We start from the raw sequence: 16,361 nt of genomic DNA, 5'->3' as shown, positions 1-16,361 counted from the left end.
CATCCATCCCTTACCCACACACATACCCCACTCTCTATCTATCCACCATCCACCAATCCCTACACATACTCCTGTATCTATCCATCCCTCCTCCTTTATCTATGCATCCATCCATACCTCTTCCCAAACACATATCCTTCTATCCACCATCCACCCATCCCTACACATACCCATCTCGCTATCCATCCCCATACACACTCCTCTATGTATCCATCCTTCCCCCACTATTCATCCATCCTGCCTCCCAAACATTTATCCTTCTATCCATCCATCCATCCATCCATCCATCCCCATATGCACCCCTCTGTCCAACCATCCATCCCCGGACATATCTAGCTAGCTAATCATTGTGGTATGTAGGCATGTTCTCCTATGACATGTGCAGTCACTCACTGGGCGATCCCTAACCCTTCTTGCTCAGCTGTACCTGAACGGTCACTCTCCATACCATGAGCTTCCCCTCCGAGATGAGGGTATGCCTATGGCAACTGAGTCAGGCTCAGCCAGGTCAGGCTGCAGTGCTTTGTACAAAGTCCCTGGGCATTTTTGCTTTGAGTTTTGATGAAACATCAATATTTTCCATGGAAGATTCCAAAGATTTTTGTTTTCCAGCTACTTTTTCCCTAGAACTCTGTCCCCACCTCACACTCCAACCAGCTCTATACTGGCCCGTCACACTGACATTTTGATGTGCAGAAGAGCTCCTGCAGTGTGTTTTTGTGCCTCAGTGTCCCCACCTCCCTGTTTATCCTGCAGATCAAATGGGGAAGTGTCTCAGTCAGCCAGGAGCTTGTGTGGAAAAGCCCATGCCAGCCTCACCCGGCTCTTCTCCAAATCTGGACAGACTGGCCACACCCTGCAGCGGCTGCAGCCCGGGAAGCTGAGCTGAACTCTGGACTGAGTGCCGCAGCCCACGCTTTGGCAGGGCGTGGTCCCCTCAAATATTAGTCCTCGCTCTTTAACAGTCTGAGCAAGCAGGCAGAGTTCATGGAATGTGCTGACTTTCCCGACCTCAAATATTTACCATTTCATCGGCCAATTATGGAGAACTTAACAACAGCTCAAGTGCACGTACACAGGCAACATGCATGTGCATGCCCCAGGATGGGTGCACATCATATGTGCCCACAGACACAGACATGCATATTTGAGTATACACATATCTGTGCATGCACACAAACAAGAGCTCTCGCACACACACACGAAGTTATCACATGATGCATGCCCACACAAACCCATGCATGCTAACATAGAGACATGCATCTCTGGGCACATACAACACATACTCATAAACATGTCTGTTTTCATGCACAGAAAGCTTCTGTATACAAGCATATGTGTACATTTGCATGCCCCCACATAAACATTCCCATGCACTCATGCACACACAGAATGAGGCGTGAACCCAGCAGCAAACAGAATGTGAAGAAATGCAAAGCACCTTAGCTTTCTGCCAGGTGTGAGAAATATGTTTATGGCTCAGGTCAATAAGAATTTAAGCTCGATTTACAAGCAGCACTTGGGAAACTTTATGGCACTCTCAGGATTACATGGGTTTGTGGGCGTCTTTATTAGTTTTCTAAGCTGAAAGACAAAGGCGAGGTTTGCCCCGCTCAGACTCAGCCATTGTCCCAGGCAGGTCATCTGGCTGGGTCAGCCCCACCAAGGCCTTTTACTTTCAAACAATAACAGGTTGATCTCCAGGATGGAAACAAAATGCTTTCCATTGTCCCGCAAGCTGGCTCCTTCCCCCAGGACAGCACGGCAGGACAGGCTGGAACAATGGGCCCAACTGGCATTCCGATCCCCGGGAGGTGGGTGAGCGGCCAGTGGGTTATATATTTAATCGCACAATGGCGCCAGGGCAATGAATGGTGTCCCCTGGAGATTGATATGGCCTAGACCATAGCAACAGGCAAACCACAGGGGAAGGTGTTTGTAATTGGGCCTGATAGACTTCCCAGGCTAGATCCAATTGGGTGGGTTATCCCAAATGGCTTTATTAACCCTTCAAGTGACTGAGCGACTTGTGGGATGCTACTTGTGGGATGCGACATGCGGGTTAATACTCTGGCCTTTCCACTCTAGATTTCTGGGTACTCATTAGGCTGAATATGGCGGCCTTGAGCTTGTGCCTGGGGAACACTTGCCTGCTACATAACCTCCCAATATAGTTGACTCATCAATGGCTTTCCCTCCACCATTCTGGATTTCCCCCTAGCTACTTCCACTAATACTTCTCTACCAGTTCAAGGCACATCCTCTTTTGTCCCTCTGCCCCATGAAGAGGGCATCTTGAGGCAGGTGGTGGAAGGAACTGGTATCATGTCAAACTCAGGCCCAAGCAGGGCCAATAAAATGGCTCCAGAGAGAGGCTGGAGTTTGTCTCATCGGGTCACTGCACAATGGTTCAGACAACTTTTGAGGGCTACCCACCTCTCATGCGAGGGCTAATGGGCAAGGGCATGGACCTGGTTGGGATCAGGAGAAGAGCTCTTTATTTGTAAAGAGGGAATGGTTGTTACCATCTCCCCATCCTGAAGCTCCTTCCCTGGGAACTCAGTGCCCTTCCTTACTACTGTCTGCCCATGGTAGCTTGGATGCAGCTCTTGGCCTTCTTTCCTCCCATCTCCTCCTGAGGCATTCTACGGCATGCGCCTCTACCGCGCACGGCTGAGAAAATACTGCACCTCATGCCTTGTTCAGGGGCCTGATAAGATGAAATAGGAGCGGAGCCAGGTGGGAGAAATGATTCCCAGGCTTGGGACTTGCTTTGTGATTTGTTCGTTGCTCATAAAAAAAGAAAAGTGACCCCAGGGACAGCTTAATTGCACCCAGTAAAGATCAACACTTCTATAAAAGAGATTTATGAGGGGAGCTCTGGCTCTGGGACTGGCCAAGGATCTGATAAGGGCTCAGGCTGTCCTCGGAGGAGCCCTCCACCTGCCTGCGCTGAGAGGGGCCGGGGGCTGGTTTTATGCAGGGAACGCTGGGGCACTGTTGAATATGTTTTGTTTTAATAAATTGTTCAGGGCCCAGAGTATCGAATCCTAGGGCTCTCCCCCGGCTCAAAGGGGAAACAATTCACAAAGGGGATGGCCCTTCCCCTTCTGTTTTCTCCTCATACGCTGTGTATATGCGCCCAATTACCTCAGGCTGCAATCCCATTGGCTAAGCGGTGCAAGACCTGGTTAGTACTTAGATGGGAGACCTCCAGGGTAAATGCAGAGGGCACAGAATGCAATGGGTGGGACTCCTCCCCAAGTCTGTATTGAACCAATACCCCCGCCGGGTGCAAGAGGTATCTAAAGGTAACTCAGGGCATGTCTACACAGTGGGGTAATGTGCGGGTGCGATTTCTAAAGCACACTAACGTGTCACGCATTAATTAGTCCTGCTGGTGTGCACTAAAAGTTCCCTAATGTTTCAAACAGCACTACTTTAACGTACACTAAGGGGATTTTAGTGCACACCAGCAGCATCTACACAGACCAATTATTGTGCAACATGTTAGTGTGCTTTAGAAATCAGACCCTTGGAGTTCACACATTGCTGCACCATGTAGACAAGCCCATAGTTAGATCCTCTGCAGTAGTTAATGGGCATCACACACACATGGATAGGCAAGTATGCACTGTAGTGTACAGCTACCGATTTTCTGTTGCAACTGGTATGTCTTTTGTTCTCCCAAACACAGCTAGATCTCTCTGATTGGTTCCTCCACAAACACCACTAGATCTGTTTATCTAACTGTATTCACTGTGTTAGCGATCAGATTGCACTTGGAGTAATACCATTGAAATCAACAGCTACCACCCTAATGATGGGTATGGTATAAAAATACCATGGCTAGAGAGAGCCTAAGTATTATGCCAGACTCAGGTGTACACTTACCTGTGTGAGTTCTCTGATGTGCCTTCAGGTGGGAACTCTTGGTGTAAACTTTCGTGCAACCTGTAAAAACAAAACAGAAACCCCTTAGGGTGAAAAATGTTTAATTCTAATACAGATTTAAAATACACGCACCAAGGTTCTGAGTTGTGAGAAGGAAAGAGGATTGAAAAGAACTGTGTGTAATAGTTTGCAAATTAGTACCTGCGTAAGGCTTGTTTCTATAGCAGCTAAACAAGGACATTTGTTCAGATTGAAGACTGCATATGTCAGTGGGGAAGGACAAGTTTCTTTCACCCACAAGTTGAGAGCTTTTTGCAGCAAGGAGTGCACAACAATGGCAAATCGGGCATGCAAAGGAGCATCCAAACTTTCTAACAGGACCCCCATGTGATATTCCTTAGTATGATCAATCCTAACACTTACGTGTCTTAACTGGGGATGGAAGAATCAGTTTGAATAAGACCAAATCTATCAGACCCAAGATTTCATCCCAAGCTCAATCTGAACCTTGTACGTAGGTAGCATAAAATGTTAACTTCTGCATTATTATTTGACAGTTTTGCGTTGCCTCTGACTTTCTGGATTCTAGAATCACTGCCAAAATACTGCAAGACAGGCTCTTTTTGGTGGTATTCCCAGCTCCAGCAGAAGATGATGATATATGAGAAAGTACAAAGCACTGGCAATTTTGTGAAGCGCTGGCCCAGTTTTCAATATTCAAGAGCAGAGCAGATTGAAAAAATTTCAAAGGAACAGTTTTCAGTCAGAAAATGCAGGTTCATCTAAATCAACACATTTTGGATAAATGTGTCAATTTCAATGATATTTTTGAGGAAAAGTGCCAAAATTTATCATTTCGACTCTCTCGTTTCTTTTATATAATTGCTAAATGTTTCCCTTCGATGAAATAAAAAAGTTTCATTTTGATTTATTGTTTTATTTTGTTTCATTTCAACTTTTATACTATAAGATTAATTTTAGTATTGCATTATATTTATATATTATATAATTAATATATTATAGTGTTTTGACATTATCAAAACAAAACGTCTTTACCTTATTTCAACATAATTGAAACAAAATATATTGATGTTTCTGTATCAAAAACCTTTTGGAATTTTGATTGCATGAAAAATTTTGAAATTCAACTTTTCCAAATCAGAAGAAAAACAAATGTTGAAATGTCAGAATCTCCCATGGGATGGAAATTCTGCTTTCCAATCAGCTCTATTCACAACATGCAGATAGTTCAGCTAAACATCAGATTCATCCAGATGTTTGGTGCTCATCAGAACTGAAGCCATACTCCAAATTCTTTGAGTTTGGCACCTCACCAGCTTCCCCAGCTTTTATGCTCTCTCTGGAGTTCAGACCTCAGCTTTCCTAAAATTTAAGGGCTATTTTTTCCTCTGCCAGGAATCTGTTTTATCAAGATCAGATTGATTCTTCTTTGTTTGAAGTTTGCTATACATAAACCAAGGTGACTGACAGATTGCTGTATTGCATCTACCAGCCTCGTACTCAGATGCCCCAAGGAAATGCCGCTGACTAGTGGAGTCCCGCACCTCATAGCTGGAACTTGTAGTGACGTTTACATGAGCCACCTTTGCAGCTAAGGTTCAAACCAGGTCTCCTTTGGTCTCTATCAGACAGAGATGGGACCAGATCTAAACACACTTAAACTTTGAGGGAAACTGGAATTATAACTGAATTTTACTAATGGCCCCTCTATGGTGGGCTAAACCAAAACCTTGGATCTGAACATCCCCTAACTTTGGAGTGTCCTAAACAAGACCACTCATAAACTCTTGGTTGTTTCTGAACCACAACTATTGTAACTATGTATATTCCTTTTTGAACCTTGCTAACATCTTGGCCTGAGTGATATCTTGTGGCAATGAGTTCCACAAGCTATTTGGTGTTGTGTTAATACAAGTATTTCCTTCTATCATTTTTCAGTGCTTTGCCTGTCAGTTTCCTTGAATGCCCCCATGTTCTAGGATTATTCATAGATTCCAAGGACAGAAGGGACAATTGTAATCATGTAGTCTGACCGTCTGTATAACACAGGCCAGAGAACTTTCCCAAAACAATTCCTAGAGCAGATCTTTTAGAAAAAGATCCAATCCTGATTTAAAAATGGGCAGTGGTGAGAATGTTTCAACGATGAGTTGTTTCACTGGTTAATTACTCTCGCTATTAAAATTTGACAATTTATTTCCAGTCTGAATTTGTCTGGCCAGACCTTTCTCTGCTGGATTGAAGAGTCCATTATTAAACATTTGTTCCCCAACAGATACTTACAGACTGTAATCAAGTCACCCCTTAACCTTCGCTTTGTTAAGCTAAATAGATAGAGCTCCTTGAGTCTATCACGAAGGCATGTTGTCTAATCCTTTAATTCTTCTCGTAACTCTTCTCTGAACCTTCTCCAATTTACAAACACATTTATTAAGACAAAGGGTAAATAGCAGGGCTTGATCTACCTCCTCTGGAGAATCCGTTATTCTTTATATCTTTATCATGTCCCCTCTTCTTCAACATACAATCTACCACATGAGAAATAATAGCGCATATGCAGGCTTAATAGCCAGCAGCATCAAAAGGAGAATTTTGGCTCCAAAGTCTGAAACCGCTTCTTTGATGGCCATTGCAGAGATGAGCTGTATGTCATGTGATCTGGAGCCAATATAGTATTAGTGGTGTTATGCCTCTCACAGATACTACAGTGCGCCTTTCATATAGTATGCACATAGATATCACTGCATAGCCCACCACTACAATGCATCCACCTCTGAGGTGGAGGGTGTCAATCAGCTACATAGAACAACTTTGGGAGGAGGGGACATTTTGGACAAACGTATGGCAAATTTCAGACAGGCTAGATCTACGCCCATCAGGAAAGGATTCCGACACCAAACCAACACAGCAGCCATGGCTATACCTGGGTAATCACAGTGATGGATCCTCCTTTTCTCCAGCTCTGGGTTGTTGCGTCTGTTGTATTTGGGGGTTGGCATGATAATGTGCCCTTGGGAGAGGGTCCCGAGACTGTTTGGGAGTGTGGGGATCTGGGACGACTGTACCAGCTTCAGTCCAAATGTGGCTTCGTAGGAGGGTGGGGGCGAGATGGTGTTGATGAGCTCGGGTTGATTCTCAGGGCTGCCAGGCTGTGAGTTTGGAGGTGAAGGGGGCAGGCTCAGTCCTGGGACAGGGTAGAAATGCCCTGTGATGTTGAAGTTCCCCTGACCTTGGGAGACATTTTGGAAGTGCTTCACTTGTCCGCCAGGCTGGATGGGTCTGGGGAGCATGGCGCTGCCAGTGGACATGGTGACGCCGCTGATGGTGTTGATGGCTGTGGTGCTGCCAGTAGAGGGCACCATTGTGGCGACATCAGCATCACCATTTCCAATGGGCATCTGGTAAAGCTGGGCCTGCTGCGGGCTGCCAGACAAAGGGATCTCCGAGGGCATCTCCTGCTTGATGAAGATATTGTTCACCGCCACCGACTGCGGCATGCTGAAGACACTGGTGAAATCCGGCAGCGTCTGCGTCGAGCCTGCCGTGGATGAGCAGGGCTGGGTGAAGCTGGTGCCGGGCTCTGTTTTGATCTGTGGGAATGGGGTGAGGGGTTTGGCTGGCCGGTAGAGCCCGGTTCGCAGGTGTGTGGTGTCAGGCAGTATCACATTGATGTTCACACTGTATGGCATGGAGGAGGGCTTCTCTGTCGAGAAGAACTCGTCTACCACAGAGGCGCTCTCCCTACGGTACTTCTTGTCTGGCACCATTGGAATTGGCATCAGCTGACTGGAGAGGTACTTGTCCATTTCAGAACGTGCCTACGGGGAGAACAAAAGAAAGAGTTCTTGAGTAAAGTGTTCAGACGCTACGGTGATGTGTGTGGCTAAGATAGGTGGGTGGCTAAAGGGCAGGAAAGGATAATGGATTGGGATGCAGAAACGCAGCTCAGCCACTGATACCCTGTGTGACCTTAGGCAAAGCACTTACTCAAGTCTGTACCTCCGTTACCCGCGCTGTGAAATGGGCATAATCCTGCCCTAGCTGTTGTGAGGATAAAGTGGGTGTTAGGTGCTTGGATACTGCAGTGATGAGCTATGCATAAGTAGTTAGGGAGTGAACACAACAACAGCGAAAGGGATGCAGTCAAATAAAGAACGGCCAGGATTTAGATTTTTCTATATAAATAATAAGAGGGGGAGAACTTAAAATTAGAGCTGATGAGCCTAAGTCCAAGCACCAGATCCAAGTGCCCTCAAACCTTGGGGGAGTTAGGATCTGAACTTTGAGGTTTGGGCCCAACTCTCCTTTAAACTGTATAAAACCTAATGAGAACTCAGGTGGTTCATTGTTCCTTCATAATGCTTTGAAAATAAGAGGATGAGGTTGGGTTTTAACTGTTGCCTACAGCCCTGGGAACACGTCCGCCTCATACTAGCACATGAGATCCTAGATCTGAAACTGCCTAGAACAAAAGAGAAACTGGTCTATTTTCTCTCTCCCCATGAAACTTTCACATCTGTAATACAACAGAGCAGAGTTTTAGTCCTATGTCTTTCTATGTATGTTTACGAATATCATCAAACTCCAGATTCCTTCATGATTCCTATCTGACAAAGCATCTTCTGGACATGTTCCCATTGATTCGACAGTCCAAGGGCAGCAGCGTACTAGGAAATTCAACCCCTAGCATCTGACGACTCAAGCTCTGCTCTTTGTGGTTAACGATACTACCACTAATACTCCTTAATGGAGCTGCAGCCTTTAATTATGTGGTTACCCATGTGTCATTCTCATTACATAGCCCTCATATACTCACTCATATGTAATAGAGCTGGCAAAACAGTCCAGTTTCCCTGGGCCCTGCAGATATGGGCCTGCAGAGCCTACTGAATACTGCAAGAAACCACACTCATCTCATCACCACCCACTGTGCATTCTGCCAGAAGACTTTGCAGCAATGAACAGCATCGCTATGCGCCAAAGTCTCCCCTAGTGCAACCTGACTGCCGTCAATGGAGACTAATTTGGCCCAAGGTGTTTTATCCACCCTGCACATTATATGGCACAAGATATGCCTATATCTCCTTCAAAAGATTCCCAGACTTTGCCCAATTGAGAGCCATACTGGCAATGCGCCAGGAAGCTAGAACCACGCCTAATTTGTATTTAATGGAGCAAGTATTGCAGCCGCCCTGCTCTTTAAAATGGAGGCAGCTCCCTGACACTACATGTCCCAGCATGCAGTGCTCCATCTTGATCAGAGCAGTTGGGCAGGGACCTGAAATCTCCAACAGGCGGCTGCTGCAGAACTGTACAGGCTGCACTGGGACCTTAGGCTGCCGTTGGCTGCACCTAGACTAGCAAGAAGTGTTCTACCCACCTGTCTGGTGTTATCAGCACATCATCCCTGTCAAGCCAGATGTGCTGGAAAGCTCCCAGCTGTCATTAGAGGGGACATTGTCAAAGCAAGGGGTTGAGGGATAGTTTGTTGCCCCCAAGTTCAGCTCGTGTTAAATGCCTGAGCTATTCCCCTAGGTGCTATGGGCTCAAACACTCTCCTTTGATCTGGGACCACCCTGTGTTACAGTTACAGACAATATGGACCAGAGCCACAAAGTGCAAATCTAGAATTGGATCAAACTCTGAACTGTTCCGACGTTTCAGAGGTGTTCGCACTCAGGCATCGGGGCTGGGCTCATTCTAAAGACATGCCCGAGCTGCAGTTTGGATCTGAATCCCAATTTCCACAGCGTTTGTATCCATGATTCCTATTTGGACTCATCCCTGGGTGAAGATTGCACAGAGCCCTTGGAGCGCTGCCTGCTCTCACCTGGTTTTCTCTGCACTATGTGCCACTCCAACCTGTTATTTTTAGAGTCAGGAATCAGATCACTGCTAGGCAGTACCAGGGGCTCTCCCTCCGCCTCTGAATGCCCCACATACCTGAGCAATGAAATGATCCACTCGCCAGGGAGATGGAGGAGGGAAGTGTGGGTGTCAGACATATTTTACTTCTAAGTATCCCTTATCTCTGGTATTTTGATTTCTTGCCTTCACTTTACAGGAAAGGAGTTTTTCTAAGAGGTTTCCATAAGGATGCCCAGATCCTCCAAGGTATTTAGGTAGCTAACACACTTAAATCAATGGGAGTTAGGCACCTAAATAGCTTTGAGGATCTGGGACACTGCGTCTTTGTGCATGAATTCCATGCTGCTCTATTTAATCCTGTGCATTCTCAAACAGGGACTCCCTAACCCCCACCTCGCCTCTGCAACCTTCACCGAACCACCAATAATAATAAATAACACTATATTGCACCTTCCGCCCCCAAAGGAGATGCAGCCAACCGAATCTACCTCTCACACCACTGAAATGCAGCCAGCTCAGGAGTGGGATGTGGCAGCTGATTAGCAGCACGCCACAAGCCCATTGTGTGGGACAGGAAGTGAAGAATACTGTACCCAGGCTCAGCTGGAGCACCATTTATAGGCCAGCAGAAGGGATGACCTGAGCCCAGATACGGGCAGAATCCCGGGGCTAGCCCCTGCTCTTGTAAAGTGCAGTGGAACCTGGAGTAGTTGCCAGGACACCCTTTGTGTGTCATCTGAAAAGCAATCCCCCTGGCATCAAAGTGCCCCCCAACGCCATACTTGGACACTGGCTCTATCCTGGCTCCCAGGGAAGAGTGTTTTTACTGTTGTACAACTAGGCCTGTGTTGTGCCAGGCACTTTACAAGAACATCATAACAGACACTCCCCGCCCCCAGCGTGTCTCAAAGGCGGCCACCGTGGCCGCATGCAGCCTTCAGGTGCTTTTCTTGCGGCTAGAGCCTCCTGGGCTGTGATTGGGGATGAGGGGGACAAAGTAGCAGCCCTTCCCCGGTGCTCCTGACTGCACTGCCCTGGTATTGGTTGCTGGGGCCGCCAGCAGGGGTTGGGCCCTGCCCCCCTCTGGAAACACCTGGGGCACAGCGCTGGAGGAACAAACAGCTGGTGAGTTCCCCACCTTCCCAGGGGCGGTGGGGCTCAGGCTTTGGGCTTCAGCCCCAGTCTCCAGCAGCACGCTTCAGGCGCCGTCCCTGGGCCCCATCCTCTGGACACAGGGCTTCGGGCTCTGGCTGTGGGGCTTCAGGCTCCAGCCCCGCACTGCTCCCCACCCACTCCCATCACCCCTGGCCCCCTGCTGCCTCCCCCAACCCTCCATCCAGGGCTTAATTTGTCCAGGGCTGAGTAAGTCTGCTGTGAAAAGTGATACTTGTATGTTGGTTAATATCACTTTTCACAACAGACTTGCTAGCTAGCAATAAGTAAATTACAGTGATTTGGATGTGTGTATGTGTCTATTTATTCGGTTTTCCTACAGCTAATTAAGTATTTTAGGGAAAAGTTTGAGAGTGGCCACCAGCAAGAGATGGTGACTGCACTTTGAAGCCACCAAAAAAATTGTCCGGCGAACTCCTAACAGACAATACAGAGGGAGGGAGAAGGAGGAACCCATTTTACAGCTGGAGCATAGAGGTGCGAGAGATTCAGGGACTTGCCTGTGGTCACACGGGGAGCATGGTAGAGCCAGGAACTGAACCAGATCTCCTAAGCCCCAAGCCAGAGCTTTCACCACAAGACTCCCCTTCCAATCAGCAGTACAACTCATCTACAGTGTGTACTGCATGAAGTATGGTGGGGAGAGGGACAGGGAGCAGGGAATTCAGCATGCTCTATTTACAGTCTCTTGGCCCTTCATTTGGTTCTTAGTGAACCCTGGGGATGGATCTGCTAAGGAGAAACCAGCTGAATTTCACAAAGGCGCCCGCTACCCCAAGTTAGCTTTATGGGGGGCAGAAATATGCATGTATAGAATAATAAAAACCTTCACCTCCATAGTAAGCGGCATTCGCTGCTCCATCCTCAGTGGGGTAAGCTGTGGAATAAACACAGCCCGTTACTGGGCAGTCATGATGCAGTTCATAGTAAACACGAGACTCAGCATCCTATGGAACTTTACCCCCAGACGGGGGCCACTTATCACACTGTACCAAACCCAATGGCCCTGCTGAGCAGCCATGCGGCCATGGAAGCTCAGGGTATGAATGACTCAGATGTGCCAGGGGCCTGGCTGTTGGAAAGAAACACTCTACACTAGGGCCCTGCAGAGCTCTGTGTGCTTTGCTAGCTGGGTGCAGGGAACAGGATGGGGCTTTCTTAATGCTAGCTGCCATTTTGCATGTGCACTGGGGGCCTGTCCCTCCATGCCTGGCTGTGCCTCAGCAGCCTCTCCCGATGTCATTAGTACCACTGGCCAATCAGAAGCCCCAAACACACACGTACAAGAGCCAGTGAGCTAGAGAGCCGCTGCCCCTGCTTAATAACCCCACTGGCTGCTGCCTGTGGCTCCATCTGGTCCTAGCTGCTGACAGCAGGTTCCCCCCAGTCAATCCCCACCAGCAGCCAAGACCCCAGCTTCTGCCTTCATCTCCCAGAGGATGGGGGTCTTGAACCCAACTGACCCCAAGACTAGTTTAATTAGGGAAAAAAGCCTCCTTTGTAATTTGCATGGTCTGTTTTTTAATGCCTGTTGCTTTGAAACTCCACTCCAAACTGCTCGAATGCATTTGGAATCAATTTACATTTGTTTTCCCGAATGCTTCTGGCAAGGCTGCAAATCTTTGCAAATATGCACACATACAAAATGGAAATTATTCTAGAAAAGGGTGGGTTTGTTTGCAAGAAATTGTGAATTTGTGTGGGGGAAATTCTGTAACAAAATTCTACCTTGTGACAATATCACAAATGTCCCTACATTTATTCCTGTGGCAAAATTACCTAAGGAACACATTTACCTTGTGCAGGATCCAGCGAAAAATTCAAAATAAAACAATCAAGTCATGGGAGAGGTTTCAGAGTTTTAGACCATAGTCAGGAATCCCCTAGATCAATGGTCCTTTCCCATACCACAACCTCTTTTTCCATACCAGCACTCCCAAATTCCCTGCCTGTGCAGCCAGGATATAACTCCTCCCCCTCCCCATTTAGTAACATTGGGAATGCAGTGATCATGACCCCCAGGTTGAGAGCCCCTGCCCTAGACTTTTGAGGAATAAGTTAGTACTCTGTGTTCAGAGCTGTGGCCTGGTGCTCTAAGCACAGAACTGCGAGCCAGGGAGATACATTCAAATCCCAGAGCTGACACCAGATAGATTCTGGGCTCAGAATGGAACACCAGCTCCTTTGAGCCATGAGTTTTTATGACTGAGCCTGTGGACAAGTCACTCAGCATCCCTCCTGCCTCAGTTTCTCTACATGTCAAATGGGGGTGATAATATTTACCTCCCTTCCAGGCAGATGAGGGTTATGAGGATAAGCTGATGTTTGAAAATCATTATGTAAGTGGTTACTATTGCTGTTCGCCCCGCCCTATGATATGAGGGCATCAATGCTGCGCATTTCTAAGCCCAGCAGTAAATCCCATTTCTTCCTTATAGAATGTGGGGAACCCATTATCCTTAGGTTTGGAGAGTGGGGTTGGGGGCAGGGTATGGAATTACGCTGCTTTGCCCCAATCTGCCACCTTCAGAGCTTTTCTTGCTTTTCTTGTGGACAATGCACGTCCGGGGGATAAACCAACCAGTCGGATGAGTTGGGAGCTGGTTCTTGGCCTGCTCAGCAGGCCTCGGCTCTCACTTCTCTTAAGAGGCCTAATCCTCCCTGAGGGACAAAGAGGGATTTTGTGGGGTTGCTGGGTGGGTCTGCTGCCCGGGGCGGACATTCTTCAGGTCGATGGGGAAAGCTGCCATGCCAAACCCCACGGAGCTTGGTGACCCCGGCTTCCCAGACAGAAACGGATCACTTTCTATTTGGGAATAAACAGGCTGGGAACACAGAGGTTATGAAAGGAACAAGACTTGTGGGGAGGGAGCAAAGACAAGAATAGCGGTGTGAGGCTCATAGAAGCCATTCCCCAATCCTCATAACCCCTGTGAGGTCAGGCTGTAACATTGTCTGTCTGTGATACGGGAGCAAACAAGAGACAAGTGACTTGCCCATGGCCACCCAGCAAATAAGTGTTAGATCAGGGACTCGTGCTCTCCAGCTGTCAGCCCCATTAGGCAATGCTGCCTGTGAAGACAGGAGTCCTTCAAGCCCTCAGCTACATTAGCCAGCCCTGCCCTTTCAAGGAGACAATCTGAACAGATGAATGCAGCAAATTCAAGCTTTTGTTAGCACTCTGGAAAAAGCAAAGCATGGCTTAGCCAGAATGGCTGACCGAGTCCAGGGCTGGCAGGGTGGTAGGCAAGTGCAGTTAAAAGTCTTACGTCCAGTCCATAATGTGTAGAATTGCCACAGCTCCACCAGAGCACTAATGGAAAGGGACAGCAGCCAGGCATCCAACCCGCTTGTAACCAGACCCTGTGAGGAGGCTTGAAGTACTTTGAAACTTGCAAGGGTCTCCAGGAGGAAGATGAGTGCCCCCCGGTAAGCTCAGCCTGCATCGAAGCTGTTTGTTGTTTTTCTGATAGGTTTTCCCTGGAACGCTTTTGTTCTGAATAAACAGTACTTTGCTTTATGCAGGCTGGCTGGCCACTGGTTAACCCTGTCATTGCCCCTGAGACAACAGGACTAATGTTAGACCCACAGTGAATTGCAGGAGGAACCACACCCGAAATCCAGAGGTAGAGAGTTGTGTGACTCTGCTCCAAGAACAGTGACAACTCGAGGCCTGTGACCTAATTGGGGGGCCCTCCAGGAGGGGATCAGAGATGCAGTTACCTCAGAACTGTGCCACCAATGTAAGGCCCTAAGATACAAACACATCCCTGGGCTCATAGGCACCAACTTCTGCTGGCGCCGGCCCCGCCCCTCCCGCCCCTGCCCCAAAGTCCCCGCCCCAACTCCGCCCCCTCCCTGCCCCTATTCCAACCGCTCTCCAAATCCCCGCCCCGGCCCCGCCTCTTCCCCACCTCCTCCCCTGAGCGTTCCCACTCCTCCCCCCTGGAACATGTTACACCGCGAAACAGCTGCTTTGTGGTGGCAAGCACTGGGAGGTAGGTGGAGAAGCGGGGACGCAGCGCGCTCAGGGGAGGAGGCGGAGGTGGAGGTGAGGTGGGGTGGGGTGGGGAGGAGAGCTTGGCTGTCGGTGGGTGCAGAGCACCCACTAATTTTTCCCCGTGGGTGCTCCAGCCCCGGAACACCCACGGAGTCGGCGCCTATGCCTGGGCTTCCAAACAAATCAGCCCTACAGAGGAAGAGGTGCCCTGTGATAGATTTTCTTCTAGCCCATCCATGCCATTTCCTGTGACTCCTCAGACTAATTAGCACTAGCTGGAGGGAGCTATGGATCAGAGGAAGCAGGTATATCGACTGACCTTGTTAAGTGACAAACACAGCAGGTAAGGGTGTCAAATAGCCTAAAAGCCCAAACATCCCCATTGCGAAAATGAAAACGCAAATCTCATGATATGCATGCAACACAAATCCCACGATGAGTGTACATCGCACATTCATCACAGGCATGCAACATGGATCCCATGATGAGCATGCATCACCAACCCATCACAGGCGTGCAACACGAATCCCACCACATGCATCCAGCAGAAATCCATGGTTTGGTTTCTGCTTCCTCTTCCTGAGCTATTCAGCCAAGGGATTGGAAGGCAAACATAAAATTGTCTCTGCTGCTGGGTCAGTGAGTGACATGGATAATGGCTTCCATTAAAGACAAAGGGAAGATGCAGCATGAGCCTTTCCTAGTGTAACTGTCCATCCGAACCCATCACCCTATGACGTATCGATCGGAACAGCACAACGGAGTCGTTTGAAAACCTCTTCCATTCATTTCCTTAGGCTTGGTGCTCCATTGCTTAGGAATTAGAAGCACAGCACATGCCAGTGTCATTGGGCCCTATCCGTCAGTGGTCCTGATCTCAGCACCTCCTGAGATCAAGGGCTCAGGGACTACTGATGATGTTTTGGCTTGAATGTTTTCTGGCCAGAACTGGAAGATCTTTGAGATAATGCACAGACACACACACACATTCCATCAGCCAGGCCAGGATGCTCAGGCTCAACAAGTTGCATAAACACTGTCACTCTTCAGTCCTGCACATTCACAGGCAACGAATTCCCACAAACCTGAAAGTGCGAGATAACCGGGTCTGTACTGGTAAGAGAGGCAGGGCAGGGGTGGGTAGTGCAAGGACAAAGAATCCTCTCACTCCCGCTCCTCTTGCAATAAGGAGGCAGAAGATCCAGACTGGATTTTGAGACCTCCTGGAAACAATTCCTTGCTGCGATGCTGGATCTGAAGTCAACCAGTTGACGTCCTCTATCCCCTCCTTTGGAGAACAGGTTGCCTCTTCTGGGCTAGTCCCATAAGAGGGAGGCATCTTTTTTCTCACCCTATGATTCTTTCTTTCTTTCTTTCTTTCTTTCTTTCTTTCTTTCTTTCTTTC

The 16,361-nt window shown here is 48.1% G+C and overlaps 1 protein-coding gene across 1 annotated transcript in view; it reads right to left on the bottom strand.

Annotated features, from left to right (window-relative positions):
- LOC112120749 (Krueppel-like factor 5) overlaps positions 1-16,361 on the bottom strand; it is a 38,843-nt gene that overhangs the window by 558 nt on the left and 21,924 nt on the right. The window contains exons 2-4 of the mRNA XM_024219898.1: positions 11,789-11,833; positions 6,839-7,733; positions 3,895-3,954 (exon numbers count right to left, since the gene is read on the bottom strand). Of these exons, the coding sequence (XP_024075666.1) occupies positions 3,895-3,954; positions 6,839-7,733; positions 11,789-11,833 (1,000 nt within the window). The remainder of the gene's footprint in view (positions 1-3,894; positions 3,955-6,838; positions 7,734-11,788; positions 11,834-16,361) is intronic.

Source organism: Terrapene carolina, unplaced genomic scaffold (assembly GCF_002925995.2).
Source record: "Terrapene carolina triunguis isolate 2854851 unplaced genomic scaffold, T_m_triunguis-2.0 Scaffold137, whole genome shotgun sequence".
Taxonomy (NCBI): Eukaryota; Metazoa; Chordata; order Testudines; family Emydidae; genus Terrapene; species Terrapene triunguis.
This window is presented reverse-complemented; position numbering and strand designations above follow the sequence as displayed.